General features: G+C 31.9%; 1 protein-coding gene across 1 annotated transcript in view; it reads right to left on the reverse strand.

The window, feature by feature from the left end:
* The window catches only part of LOC134680670 (nucleoredoxin-like), a 41,328-nt gene that overhangs the window by 11,647 nt on the left and 13,668 nt on the right, over positions 1-16,013 (reverse strand). The window contains exon 2 of the mRNA XM_063539804.1: positions 14,982-15,236. Coding sequence (XP_063395874.1) covers positions 14,982-15,236 — 255 coding nt within the window. The remainder of the gene's footprint in view (positions 1-14,981; positions 15,237-16,013) is intronic.

Genomic DNA, 16,013 nt, shown 5'->3' on the forward strand with positions numbered 1-16,013 from the left:
AGATGTGAGAAATAAATAATGGTTTCAAGCAACCCCATGATCATTTATAAGAATGTCATCATAATGACAAATGCTTTCTGTAAAATATCATAAGTAAACTTACTATATTCTCATTTATCTTAAATCAGTTACACTGGCAAAACAACTCGAGGATTGTAAACTTTACAACAATCAAAACACATTTGTTAATAATCTTAGAATAATAAGAATTTAATCACAAAGTAAAATGCAGGCACAAAATAATCTAAGAATAATAAGAAATTAATCACAATCTAAAATGGTAGAGACAAAATCCCTGTTTCTACAGATAAATATTCCATTAACGTGAGAGTGATAAGTGATCGGAGGGGTGATAATGGTCTGTGAAATAATCATTGATGAATTTATCATATCAATTATCAAAACATAACCCATTCGTCTGACAATAGATATATAGGAGGATGTGGTATGAGTGCCAATGAGACAACTCTCCATCCAAGTAACAATTTATAAAAGTAAACCATCATAGGTCAAGGTAAGGTACGGCCTTTACAAAGAGTACGGCTCTAACAAGCCTTTAAAATATATATATATGAAGATCCATTTTGTTACATCTGTGATCATAGTATTAGGCAATCGTCAATGGTAGTCGTCAGGGTTTTAAGAACATCAATGTTCGACCTGCTAGTCAAATACGTTTTGTTAAAATACTCTTTGTTACATTTTTTGGTCTTTTGGAAAATGTTGTTTGTGCTGTATTTAGAACCCTCTACCAAGAAATTTATTTTCCATGTGCTCATATAAAAATTGCAGTTTTTATCCAACCCAATCATAAGTTTGAACGTTGTTTTCAATTTAGACTTGTTTATATTTTATATATATATATATATAGCATAGCAAGCAAAGTCACTGCAGTACTTGTATATAATAAAGTCTTATATATCTTATGGGCTGTAAACAAATGGCTGTAAAAAAAAATCCCATGACCAGAAGAGGGTGGTAAAGGGGGGACCCTGAACATGGAAACATGTGAAATAAAAATCGAAAAAACATTGTATTGTTTAATAAAAATTGGGGGAAAAAAACATGAGAAATAAAATCGTAAATATCAATGGGAAAAGTAATTTATTAATCAGTCCTTTTTAAAGATCATCTAATCATTATAGCGTCTGCTAGTTGCAACTGATTTGTATTTATTTTACTAAAGTATTCATAATAATTAATTTGATAGCAATTTTAAATATTCTGGGAACACATAATTCAAAACAATCCCCAGACTGACTGAATTTAGTCCCTGTTTACTTTTAAATCAAATGCGGGACAAGCATGAGAAATTAAGAGTATTTAACCGACACGAAACACAGAAAACAGATAATGGAGAACATGAGGCACGCACTTCGAACAAAACACAAGGAAATGAGAAATAAAATGTCAAAACACGAAAACAAGTGAAATAAAAAGGCCGAAAACTTTGCAAAAGGCCGAAAACTTTACACGAAAATATCCCTTTTATACCACCCTCCCAGAGGTTTCAGGTGACTAATATTCATAAATAACATAGTCCAAAACTGACTTTATTATGAGCTTATAGATGTACTAGAGAGACCTGACACTGTTTATCAACTTTCAAGACAGATCATCAAGGACGTTTCCTCCTTGAAACTAAATATAAAACTTGATATAGAGCTGAGACATGATTTCAGTTACTTATAGGTTGTAATCTTGACCAACCAATTATGAATGTACTTAGTTAAAGGTCATTTACTGGGCTTATTCCAAAGGCTTGTCCATTCACAATACCAATAGGCCAAAATATGTTTGTCAAATTTGATGTTTGATTTTATCGCTTCAAACTTATCAAAATTTTGATTTTTTTTTTATCCCCTTGCTAGTAAAAAGTTTTTAGTATCAAACAAGTCTGAAATGATAAAAATATTCTTTAATCAATTTCTGTCTTCTTGTCATATTTTTCTAAATATGGTACTAGTGGGAAAAACTTATACAGTTTAACTAGTCAGGTATTTCAATTAAAAAAGTATGACAAGGATATAAAAACTTCCATCATTATGACAGTTTATAATTAATAACCTTATTGATATAACTAAGTTATCTCCCTTTCATACCAATACTTCTTATAGAAACAAGATTCCTAAAAAAAAAAAGCAATAATCTTTTATTCAAAATAAAACAATGTTTAGAACTCTTTCCTTTTACTCTATATATAGTTTGATGATATTTTTTTTTATATACAATGAAATTAGTACACTAAATGTGGTGTATTCTAAGTGCTTTTCTAGATTTAACCTTAATCTGGAACATTCAAACCCAAAATTTTGAAAGCAATTTGGATATAAAATCATTTGAACTAAAGACAAGAATCTACCAGCAGCCATATTGACCTGTCAAGGTATATTTGTTTCAGAATATTGTTTCCATTTGGAACTTATATTATGAAGGAACTTCTATTCCGTGACAGGCCCAGTGCTAGAAATACACAAAAACAGTTCATAAATTTGGTTCATCCAAATCACTTTCCATGATTAACTCTCATTAGTAAATTGCTCAAACCCTAAACTTTGAAGGTCAAGGATTTACAACTACTTATATACATGAGATTTAGCTCCATGAGTCACACTAAATTTTTATTAAACTTATGTTCTGAAACAGTAATATAAACATTAATTAATTAAAATCGTTCTAACCTTCACATTAAAAAGAGAACCACTTAAATTGGATTGTGAAGAATATTTCTTTATATTACTGCAATTGCCTTAAACTTACAACCTTAAACTAGCAACAGATAACAATTTTCTCTAGTTGAGCTGATTGAAATTGTGAATTGACATACTGTCACCTAGAAACACATTTTAGTCAATTTGTATTTTGACGAGCATTTCCATTAGCACTATAACAAATTTGGATTACATGAAATAATAGTAATGAGTAGGCATATTATCTATATCTTCAAATGTGTAAGAAGGCAGATAAAGACATGGTCAAAGTTTGATTGCATAACAACTTCTGAAGGTTGACCATTGAATAACATTGATCCCATGGTTTAACCTTGACTTTCCTGATATGACCTTCAATGAAGGACATTTCAAATGCATAGGAAAACAATTGAACAAAGTGCTACCCAGATGGAAGCAATACTACAATTCAATGACTTGATGCGATGACTGGATATGTGTGTTTCATGTCCAGTGTCAAATTGCATGTGCATATCAGGATGAAAATATGTTAATTTGATACAAATATGAAACCTGCTTTGTACTATATTAACATGGGATCAGAATTTCTAATATGTTAGTTCATACATTAACAGTCTCCGTGTAAACATATATCACCCAACCTAAAACAAGTGTATGATCCTCAGATAACCAGCAGGGGCAGATCCAGCCATTTTAAAAAAAGGGGGGGGTCCCAACCCAGGACAGGGGGGGGGGGGGGGGGGGGGATCCGCCACTCCGCCACTGACCAGATAACCAGAAAGTTGTTTTCTTGACAGAAAAGCAGCAAATACAAATTTTCAAGTTTATGGTTTTAGCTATTTAAAACATATTTTTTTTGGTAAAACTTGAAGTTGAATAACGCAGTAGTCAAACATAAGACTTATGAATTTTTCCTCAATTAACATATTTAATAAGAATGTATATATTAAATATAATTGTTACATAGGGATATACATTTTGTTGTTCAAAGTTTGGGTAAGTGACATTGAAAACTTAATTAAATGACCTTCAACAACATATTGCAGTAAAGCTTACACATTATAGAAGTCCCAAAAATATATGGCTGAAAGTTTGAATAGTTCTCTTGAAATCTTTGCAACATATAAAAAGAAAACATTATTTCATATCTTAAAGCTAACACAAGTTACTACTTGAAAAAGTCAAACACATTTGATTGGCTTGTAAAGAAAAAGAACTCTTGACAATTCTTGTAAATATCCTATTATTTGAAGAATCATGTGAGAAATAGTTGTATTTCTTCACTGTTGTGAAAATAATGTTATTATAATAAAGCGATGCACTGAGAATTACAGCTATAAATATTATGTACAGTTATTTTGTTTGTTCACAGGAATTCCTTTGATTCTGCAATCTCTTTCAAAAGTAATTAATAATCATATTATTACACCTATAGTAATATTTATGTCTGTTTTAGAGCTCATAAAATCATTTTTTCACAAAGATGAGGATCTCTGAAAAGTTTTGCCAATGCTCACTCAGTAAAGTCTACAACTTTTTATTGTGATATATATTATGTAACTAGAGGCTGTACCTGAAGAAACTAACTTAAACAATTATTACTTATGTAACTATTGTTGATCAAATCTACTGGATCCCTGTTCATAATTGTTCTTAAATCAGCAACAGATTATAAAAGTAGTCATAAAGGGGGTCCCATTGGGGGGTTCTGATCCTGGATCCAGCTTACTGTTTTGTCAGATTCCCGTATCCCGCTTACACTATGTACATAAGCAATTCTCATTTTTTTGTCATTTCCCCGGTCCACCAAGACCTCATTTCCCGTTTTCACGACACAATAATCTTACTTTCCCGTGTCACGCTTACCAAAAATCAGCAATCCCGCATCACGCTTAGACCCCAATGAGACCCAACATAAAGAGGCAATAAACTGAGGATTCATTCATTTTTTTTTTAGGGATAACAATTTTCATGAATTTCCTTGGTACGTACAGATAAACCATAAATTTCTTAATCAACAAGTTTTTCTCCATCTAGGAAAATCAGTATCAAGAAAATAAAAGAATTCTTAGCATGCAGGGGAGATAATAGCAATTCCTTCCTGACACCTGTATTATCAATACTCAGGTTTCAAGTAAAAGTCAACACTAAGGTGTATGCTAAATTGTCAGATATACTTATTATAACAATACATGCAGCTCTGCTATCAGCCTATCAGGTGTATGCTAAATGCTCAGATATACTTATTATAACAATACATGCAGCTCTGCTATCAGCCTATCAGGTGTATGCTAAATGCTCAGATATACTTATTATAACAATACATGCAGCTCTGCTATCAGCCTATCAGGTGTATGCTAAATGCTCAGATATACTTATTATAACAATACATGCAGCTCTGCTATCAGCCTATCAGGTGTATGCTAAATGCTCAGATATACTTATTATGACAATATATGCAGCTCTGCTATCAGCCTATCAGGTGTATGCTAAATGCTCAGATATACTTATTATAACAATACTAGCAGGTCTGCTATCAGCCTATCAGGTGTATGCTAAATGCTCAGATATACTTATTATAACAATACATGCAGCTCTCCAATCAGGAGTAGGCTAAATGCTCAGATAGACTTATTATAACAATACATGCAGCTTTGCTATCAGATGTATGCTAAATGCTCAGATATACTTATTATAACAATTAATACATGCAGCTCTGCTATCAGGTGTAGGCTAAATGCTCAGATATACTTATTATAACAATACATGCAGCTCTGCTATCAGGTGTATGCTAAATGCTCAGATATACTTATTATAACACATTCCCCATTTCCATTCTCAATTTTATCATTATAACAATACATGCAGCTCTGCTATCAAGTGTAGGCTAAATGTTCACATATACTTATCATAACAATACATGTTAGCTCTGCTATCAGGTGAATGCTAAATGTTCAGATATACTTATTATAACAATACTGCATCTCTCCAATCAAGTGAATGTTAATAATGCTTATAATAAAAGATACCTCTCGTCATCAGATGATATATCACTTATCATGCATAACACAAATAATTTCTTTGATTGGGTGTAAGATGTAAATTGTTCCCTGAAAAAGCAGACGTTTGTTGTCATGGGGACATATAATATTTTGATTAAAATGATTTATGGAATTCCCTCTGCTGTAATTAAAGCTGTTGTTTAATTACATCTATAATTAACAGCATATCGTTTGTAACAATTTAATTGGTGAAAGCATATGTTTCCCTTGAACCACAGTCTGGGAAATGTTTTGTTTGGCTCACAGAAAAATGGAGATTTCCAGACAGAACGAACAATATGTAATGAGGCGTGTGCATTAATTATGAAATCATAAATGTAACTCTATTAACTGGAAACATTTCTTGTTGGTTTTACTAATTCATCATAGGCAGTTTAGTACAGGTTTATTGACAAATCAACTTATCTTAAATCATGCTTTTTTAACTACAAGATTGAAGATTTTCAAATCTAAACGATATTGAAAGGATCTCCAATACTTTCAGAAGCAGATTTAGAGGGATTTCCAGGGGGCCCCTCTCCTTTTATTGGAAAATTTTAGTAAATCAATGAATCACGGATGCATGACTGAAACAGCCCCCTTTTAGGCAGTCAGTGATCATTATGATTATACACAATATCCAAAGCTTTACAGTAACCCACATTTCAGAATGTTCTCATAGCATACACCTGATAGGCTGATAGCAGAGCTGCATGTATTGTTATAATAAGTATATCTGACAATTTAGCATACACCTTAGTGTTGACTTTTACTTGAAACCTGAGTATTGATAATACAGGTGTCAGGAAGGAATTGCTATTATCTCCCCTGCATGCTAAGAATTCTTTTATTTTCTTGATACTGATTTTCCTAGATGGAGAAAAACTTGTTGATTAAGAAATTTATGGTTTATCAGCCTATCAGGTGTATGCTAAATGCTCAGATATACTTATCATAACAATACATGCAGCTCTGCTATCAGCCTATCAGGTGTATGCTAAATGCTCAGATATACTTATTATAACAATACATGCAGCTCTGCTATCAGCCTATCAGGTGTATGCTAAATGCTCAGATATACTTATTATAACAATACATGCAGCTCTGCTATCAGCCTATCAGGTGTATGCTAAATGCTCAGATATATACTTATTATAACAATACATGCAGCTCTGCTATCAGCCTATCAGGTGTATGCTAAATGCTCAGATATACTTATTATAACAATACAGCCTGATACAATTCCCCAAAATCTCCCAAATTTCTAATAAAGTTTTTGAGCTGACCTACACATAGTTGTTCAAGAAAAGAAATAATGCCTTTAAGTGACTTTTACAATTTATTTACATTGGTAACCCAACCCTGCAATTCACTAATTAGTCTCCAATATATTAAACAATAACTTTTTTATTATTATTGTTGCATTTCAATGTAACAGTAGCCAGTGCCTATAAGTTATATAGAAAAGCTAGACTAATATATGACTATAAAGAATAAGGTACTGTCATGGAATATAAGTTCCTTCATAATATAAGTTCCAAAAGGAAAAGATATTCTGGAATACTATCACTTGTTATGTCGCTAGATATTCCACTACCTAATATCAAGAGTTTAACAAATCCAGCTTTGACCTCAACCCTCCAGCTCACAAACACAAGACCATTAAGGCAGTTAAAATATATGAAGTAAACATACTCAACCACCAATAAAGATCTAGTAACTATATTAAAAATTTGCAAGGATTCCGCGGAACCCAGTGTCTCGCCTACTTTTGCTGTAAATCACGGGCTCAACAAAAATGAGGAAAAAAATCAATAAAATTTTCCTCTTAATACCATCTTATGATTGTAAGAAGCTTCTGTCTAGGTTTGGTAAAAATCTAGGATAGTTAATAAATCTAATGAATGTTTTGAAAACTTTAACTGCAAACTGTATGTAATGTTAACTTTAAAGAAAATCTAAGTCCATTTAAAAATAAAATACAGAAAAAATAGAGTTATCTTTTTACAAAATTTACTTCTGGATACTATTTTATGATCATAAATAAGCTTCTGTCCAAGTTTGGTACACACCCAGGATAGTTTAAGAAAGTTATTAAAATTTTTAAAACTTTAACCACAGAGTGAATGTAATGTTTCCCCGCAGAAAAACTAAGTCCATTTAAAAGTAAAATACGGAATAAATGGATTTATATTTTCACAAAATTTACTTCTAGATACTATCTTATGATCATAAACAAGCTTCTGTCCAAGTTTGGTACAAACCCAGGGTAGTTTAAGAAAGTTATTAAAATTCTAAAAACTTTAACCACAAAGTGAATGTTATGTTTCCCCGCAGAAAAAACTAAGTCTATTTATAAGTAAAATACGGAAAAAATGGAATTTCTTTTTTACCAAATTTACTTCTGGATACTATCTTATGATCATAAACAAGCTTCTGTCCAAGTTTGGTAGAAATCCAGTATAGTTTAAGAAAGTTATTAAAATTTCAAAAACTTTAACCACAGAGTGAATATTTGTTGACGCCGCAGACGACACCGACGAAGACGGAATGTAGGATCTCTTAGTCTCGCTTTTTCGACTAAAGTCGAAGGCTCGACAAAAAGGTGATCAAGATAATTTCCCCCCCCCCCTCATTAGTTAAGTACATACTACAGTCAAACAAGAATCAAATTATTTGTCTGCCACATGTTAGATCTCTAGTTAATCAACAAATCCAAGAGCAACTCATGTTTTATATAAATGTACATCAAAAATATGGCAAATTAGTGAGCACCTTTCGTTAATGAAAGCAAAAACATTATAATGAGAAAATTCACATGTCGTAGCCATCATATTCTGAGTGATAAGTCTGCTGTTTATTCTGATAACTACTTAATAGCATGACAAAATAGATTATATCTCTCTTCCATAACTCTGAATAATTCAAACCCTGTTATGCAAGTCTTCTTGATAGTCAATATTGGTGATCATGATAAGTCTATCTTTTCTAAGATACTGGTAGTTGTAAACACTTAATAGTTCAACTAACTTCACATTTGTTCCTTTAATAACATAACAACCAAAGGTGACTGGGTTATAGAATTATGGCAACTAATGCCTTGTGTTAAAAGAGAGCCAAGCTCTCTGCACCTTAAACGACCTTGCAACAACCTTTTGTCAGATAGGTCTGTGAGTAGCTTGTAGCAAGGCTAAATGTTTTACCCCTGTCTAACAAACCAATATTTTTTAGTAAAGGCACAAGTTCTAGCTCTTCATTCCTATTGTCGAAACTTTCACCTACCTATTGAATACACTTTTCTCATAGTTTATCATCTTTAATGAAATCAATTGCAACTGGAACTTTAGCCAGGAACAATTTCCTATCAACCAGTGTTTTTGTATTTTTATAATTATTAGAGGTCAAATTAGTAGATACCCAGTACTGAACAATGAGGCAAACTTTGGTAACATTTGGCTTAGTTATTTCAGATAAGATTTCTCAAAGGTTTAAAATTGCAATATAGAAATGGATGGGCTTAGATTTTGATTCAAGTGATGGTTGAAGCTTCCAAGACCTTTAAGGCCACTGAGGTAAAGAATCTTAGTAACAATTCAGATTATCAGGTGATAAACTGAATGGATGGTTAAATTCTGATATATTTCTAAAGTGAAATCAAATGGGATTTTACTGACAACATGGATGAATTAGTGACAAGCTCAGTCTAACAAAACTAGCTATCTGTCAAAAAAATTATGTAGATGTGAATTTGATACAGTTTTTAGTTGTGTTAGCTCTAATGATTCTTAAACAATATTATCTTACATATTCTTTAAAACACCAAAAAAATAAACAGAATTTAGTTTTTTTTTAACTTTAAACAGATGCAACAATTACAGTTTGGCTTTTTTACTATTATATATTCTGTTTTACTTCCTATGCACATGTTCTTAAACATTGTTTACAACACAGTAGAGCTGTGAAAGTTCTACCAGCCGTTTATTATGTCATGTTAGACAAACATCATTTGAAAATCCACATATTGAGATAGCTACACTCATCAGTATGGTAACAAAACAATTGGTAATAAGGTTTTTATTCACATGACCTTCTTAAAAATTACATAAGAAACAAAAAATCCTTACTGATGAACTTTTTTAAAATATAATAATATTTATGAGGCAATACCAGAAAGCACTAGGTAGATTGTTTAATAATGTAGCATTAATGCGGAAATTGCCTTATTTCTTGGTTTATATTCTTTAATTATTAGATGATCTTAGATGAAATGTTTTTATGGTTATATTTGTCCTTGAGTAATATTGGTTTCTCTTTAACGTACATACAACATCTCCTTTTATTCATACTTTATTTATGTGTCTATCTCTAAAGTCAGGAGCCTGTAATTCAGAGGTTGTTGTTTTTTGCAGTGTGACATATTTGTTTATCACTTATTTATTTTATATAAATTAGGCCATTAATTTTGTTTTAATTGTTTAAAAATGGTCATTCCTTGGCATTTTATAGCTTACTCTGTGGTATGGGCCCTGCTCATTGTTGAAGGCCAAACTGTCACCCATATTTGTTAACTTCTATATTATTTGGTCTCTTGGTGAGGAATTTGCGTCATTTGTAATCATACCACATCTTCTTATTTACATATTATTACTTAAGACTACTAAGTAATTGAATGTTAAAATTCATTTAGGCAGTTTTCTGTCATTTGCCTCTTTTCCCAATCTTAATTAATGCAAATATATATATGTGTATGATAACTTTGGTTTGCAAGTGAAAACCAGTCAAGAAATCGTAATATAAGTAAACATGTACTGCAAGACGGAATCCTGAAAATCTACATTTTATTCATATGAATGCTGCTTCTACTTGAATTTGTAGAAAAAACAAAAATTTAAGAGGATTAACAATTACATAGCAGCTCTTTTGATTTATGGGGACATAAAAATAATCATCGCTTTTGACAAACTTAATGAAGAGTAAACAGTTGTGTTTCTTAGTTTACATAACAAACTCCAATTATAGATTTATTACCCCACTTTGATCAGATGAAACAGACACCAAAAAATTCTGCACATTTTCTCATGCACAGATATAACTTTTATTGAACTTTTTTAATTTTATTTAGAGTTAAACCAGAATATCAAAGATAATGCAGAAACGCATGCTGATAAAAGTTTCATAAAATACAGTAAGTTAATTACTTTGAAGCACAAGCATCTTTCCAGATTACGCCATAAATCTACAAAACTCTTACGCAACCACATCTCAACAAACCGAATGTGATCGAATTTTAAGGTGAAAATTTTTCTTACAAGATGCAATTTTGCAGATAATTATATAAACAGACATTTTAATCATTAACACGCTGTAAATAAAAGCATGTTTATCTAGAGTCAGTGATAGCGCCTGGTGAATGTAATCACCTGCGGGGATAAAGATCTTCATCAAAACTAGATCCTCAATTCTCTGTCTATTGTTCACTATTCAATTATGCAAAAAAAGCAGACATCACTGCACCTATGCAAAACTTTGATTATGATTCCTGAGATCTTTTTCCTAAATCAATTGCTGAAAAATTAAAACAACTCTTCCCTGCTATGAATAAAAGTTATGTGGCTTATAATTAAGCTTTTTTAATAAATATTATTTTCAAAATTGAAAACTTCAGCACCTGTGACCTCAGATCAGTTATGTAATTTTCAACTTCAATCCAGACAACTCCACAATGCTAATTGTTTTTAAAAATCTGACATTGTATCCCAACCTTTAAGCACTGCTTTCCAGTAGACAATAGTTATAGAGATAAGAAATTGCCCTTTGTTGGTTATCTAAGTGAAAGATTCAGTCAAATAACATGAATATAAAGCAGGGTTTCCCTAAGCCTTAGATAAATGTAAATGCCATACATTTATTATTACATAAAATTGAGAATGGAAATGGGGAATGTGTCAAAGAGACAACAACCCGACCAAAATAAAAAACAACAGCAGAAGGTCACCAACAGGTCTTCAATGTAGCGAGAAATTCCCGCACCTGGAGGCGTCCTTCAGCTGGCCCCTAAACAAATATATACTAGTTCAGTGATAATGAACGCCATACTAATTTCCAAATTGTACACAAGAAACTAATATAAAAATAATACAAGACTAACAAAGACCAGAGGCTCCTGACTTGGGACAGGCGCAAAAATGCGGCGGGGTTAAACATGTTTGTGAGATCTCAACCCTCCCCCTATACCTCTAACCAATGTAGAAAAATAAACGCATAACAATACGCACATTAAAATTCAGTTCAAGAGAAGTCCGAGTCTGATGTCAGAAGATGTAACCAAAGAAAATAAACAAAATGACAATAATACATAAATAACAACAGACTACTAGCAGTTAACTGACATGCCAGCTCCAGACTTCAATTAAACTGACTGAAAGATTATGATTTCATCATATGAACCTCAGGCACAATCCTTCCCGTTAGGGGTTTAGTATCATACCATCATAACATATATGAGAAGAACATAACCCGTGTCATGCCAACAACTGTTTTTAGAATAAATGTCTTTAGTTCCGACGCAAAGACCTTATCAGTGACTCAATATTAACGCCAAAATATGCAATCTTTAATGACTTGACAACAGTATCGTAATTATATCCCTTCTTAATCAGTCTATTTAAAGGTTTTGTAAGTTTCTGAGGTGAATACTGACACCTTTGTGCTTTATAAAGAATATTTCCATAAAAAATTGGATGTGAAATACCTGAACGTATAAAAAGTCTGCATGTTGAGCTATATTTACGAATGATGTCTTTATACCGATGATAAAATTTAGTAAAAGTTTTGACTAGTTTGTGATATCGAAAACCCTGGTGTAATAATTTTTCAGTAATACATAAATTTCTCTCGTTAAAATCTAAAACATTGTTACAAACACGAGCGAATCGTACAAGTTGAGATATATAAACACCGTAAGATGGTGACAAGGGAACGTCACCATCTAAAAACGGATAATTAACGATAGGAAATGAAAAATCATCCCTTTTATCATAAATTTTAGTATTCAGCTTTCCTTTAGTGATACAGATATCAAGATCGAGGAAAGGGCAGTGGTCATTATTAGTATTAGCTTTATTTAAAGTAAGTTCAGCAGGATAAATTTCATCAATATACATACTGAAGTCGTCATTATTGAGAGCCAAAATATCATCCAAATATCTAAAAGTATTATTAAATTTGTTTATCAAATGTTGTTTTGATCGGTCTTTGCTTATTTTTGTCATAAATTGTAACTCATAACAATACAAAAAGAGGTCCGCAATAAGTGGTGCACAGTTAGTTCCCATTGGAATTCCGATAATCTGACAATATACGGAATCCCCAAAGCGAACAAAAATGTTATCTAGTAAAAATTCAAGGGCATATATAGTATCAAAGCATGTCCAATTAACATAGTTTTTTTTTTATTGCTACTAAAAAATGACCTAAAAGAGTTTGAACATATATATTCACATTCTGATTTTTTGAATGCCCATTTAATTAGGTGTGTGAATTTTTTCTTAATGAGAATGTGAGGCAATGTGGTATACAGGGTAGAAAAATCAAAACTTTGAACAGATTCAAAATCACCAATATGAGCATGCAATTTATCAAGTACTTCCAACGAGTTCTTGACACTCCAAAAGTAATTTATTCCACTATTTTCGAAGGCCTTATTTGAACAATTTATTATAAGGTTTTTAATTGTACCAAGTGTGCTGGTAAGAAGAATAGACAATTTAGTAGTTGAACAATGGCTTGAAGACGAAATAAATCTATCAGACTATTACTCTTACTGTACCATGGAAAGAAGGATCGCAGTTGCATTTTGTTTTTCAAATAAACAACTAAGGTGACTTAATTATAGTTCTTTCTCGTCTGCAAAAGTTAAATTTTTTTTTAAAAAGGACCATAAGAGTTACAATTCCGCAGATAGTGTGACAACTGTCAACAAATGTACCAGAAATATTGGCAAAAGTCACCCTTAGTGTTTCAACAATCAAATCACCACCAACTAAAACCTAATTGCCAACACATGATATTTTGATAGGCGGATTAAGGGGTACTGAAGTGCCAGCACACACACCCACACATCAAGGCACCTCCCCCCCCTTTTTGAGAAAAATTTTGTTGATTATATAGGGAATCACTGAAGCATAACTGTAGCCCTCCCCCTGTATAAAAACTTCTGGATCAGCCATTGCTTTTCCCCCTCCGTCAAGTTTTGGTTATATTATCTGGCAAAGAACATTCTCATCTGTCAACAAATCAAGTCATCTGTCATGACAAATACTATTATGTTTATTACAGTAAGAGCCTCTTAATTTTCTACAAGTACTGTAAGAAACTACAATATAAACAGAATGGTCTGTCACGTCTGTAGCACTTCACATTGTTTTGGTTGTTTTTTTACCTGAAGCAATGTTCTGTGATTTGTAGGTATGACTGCAAAAAAATATTACTTTTTTATACTCTGTAAGAATTATAATTTGCATATACTATTTTAGAATTATTTTTGTTCATTATGTTCAAAGTGTTTATTTCTCTTTCTATGTACTAGACTACTGTATTGTTGTTTTATTTTGATACATAATAATTGTCTTTTTTACATTTATTGAAAAAAGACTCAACTCATCAAAGTATGAATACTAACAGAGTTTAGACAGAAGACCACGAAAACCAAAATACAAAATACTTAATTTAAAACCAAAACGGCAAAAAAATATATCAAATCCAAAACTGAAATGAAGTAATTTTGCCAAACAACTGGTCACTTAAGGACCACTCAAAAAGAGCTTGTTGAGAAAGATCTTTTTTTTTTTGGGGGGGGGGGGGGGGGGGGCTTATTTGATTGGCATAGGAATTTTTCAACAAAATTCTGAAAGCATGCTCTAAAGTATTAATGCATAGCAAAAACAAATATTTCATCAAATAAATTTAAGTGAGATATTCTCATGAATATCCTTTTTGTACTGGATACAAGTTTGATTAAGTCTGATGCAGACATTTTGTAGTCAAAGCATTTTAACTGAGGTACTACACAGGCATCAATAGGCGTCATTATAGAGAAAAGGGGATGACGTCAAAAGGCGTCATTATGGAGGAAAGGGTTATCATGCAAAGAGTGTGGTATTCCAGGAACAAGAGACCTCAGATTTAACGTCCCTATCCAACAGACATTACACATATGTTCCATTCTACAATGTTGACATAAAATACTTACCCAATGTGCAGAGAAGTATAGCCCTACGTATTTCCCTTTCAGAGCCTCTAAAGCTTCTACTTCTGTTTTATTACTGGTTATAATTGGTCCTTTAATGACCTCTGTGACCTTTTTCTGTCTCCATGGAAATCCTTCTCCATTGGGATTATCTGTTAAACATGTATAACCATCAACAGTTATAGTTTTCCCATTTTCTCCATCTATCAGAACTAATTTTGGAATTCCTTGAACTCTGAATTTTTTTGTCAGTTTACCCTGAAAAATACATAAATGAACGTCTTAATACCCAGCCTTTTACTATAACATAATAGATAATTAAAGCTAATAAGTTAAGGAAATGTCATGTAAATCATTCCAATATATATATGTTAGATGAACATCAATTTCCCTAAATTATTATTTGAAGGTGTCAGACCACCAATTAAAAGTCCCTATCTTTTCAACCAAATTTTGCAATTTTCATAGCTTTCTAAATTTTTTATCTTAAATTTAACCTCTTACAAACGGGTTCGACGACTTACAGAAAAGAGCGACGATTTACAGAAAAGAACCGAAAAGAACCGAAAAGGACCGAAAAGAACCAAAAAGAACTGAAAAGGACCGAAAAGAACCGAAAAGGAGATCGAAATGTTTTGTAATCGAAGAAAATTAGCAAATTGCAAAATTATATAAATCTATTCTAAATAAAAAGATATTTTTCACAAAAGTTTATTATTAGGTTTTGAAACCTTATACTGCGACAGGACTACATATTTTAACTTACTGTACATGTGAAAAATTATATAGGTAGGGTCGGATGCCTATCTTATGGAATAGAAAACATAGAACAGACAAGAAAATAAAAGATATTAATTCATTACTATCAAACAATCTTTCTAAGTGAATTATATTTATAAGCTGAGTGTCATTATTTTGTTCAATCTTGGTCGCTAATTCATTTCGAACATTACAAAAGTTCCTTATAATTTTTTTTTGAATGTGTTCCATTTATCAGTTAATATATAAATAACACGGACATTCGGACATTTGGAC

The sequence above is a fragment of the Mytilus trossulus genome, chromosome 8, assembly GCF_036588685.1.
Source record: "Mytilus trossulus isolate FHL-02 chromosome 8, PNRI_Mtr1.1.1.hap1, whole genome shotgun sequence".
In the NCBI taxonomy this organism is placed as follows: Eukaryota; Metazoa; Mollusca; class Bivalvia; order Mytilida; family Mytilidae; genus Mytilus; species Mytilus trossulus.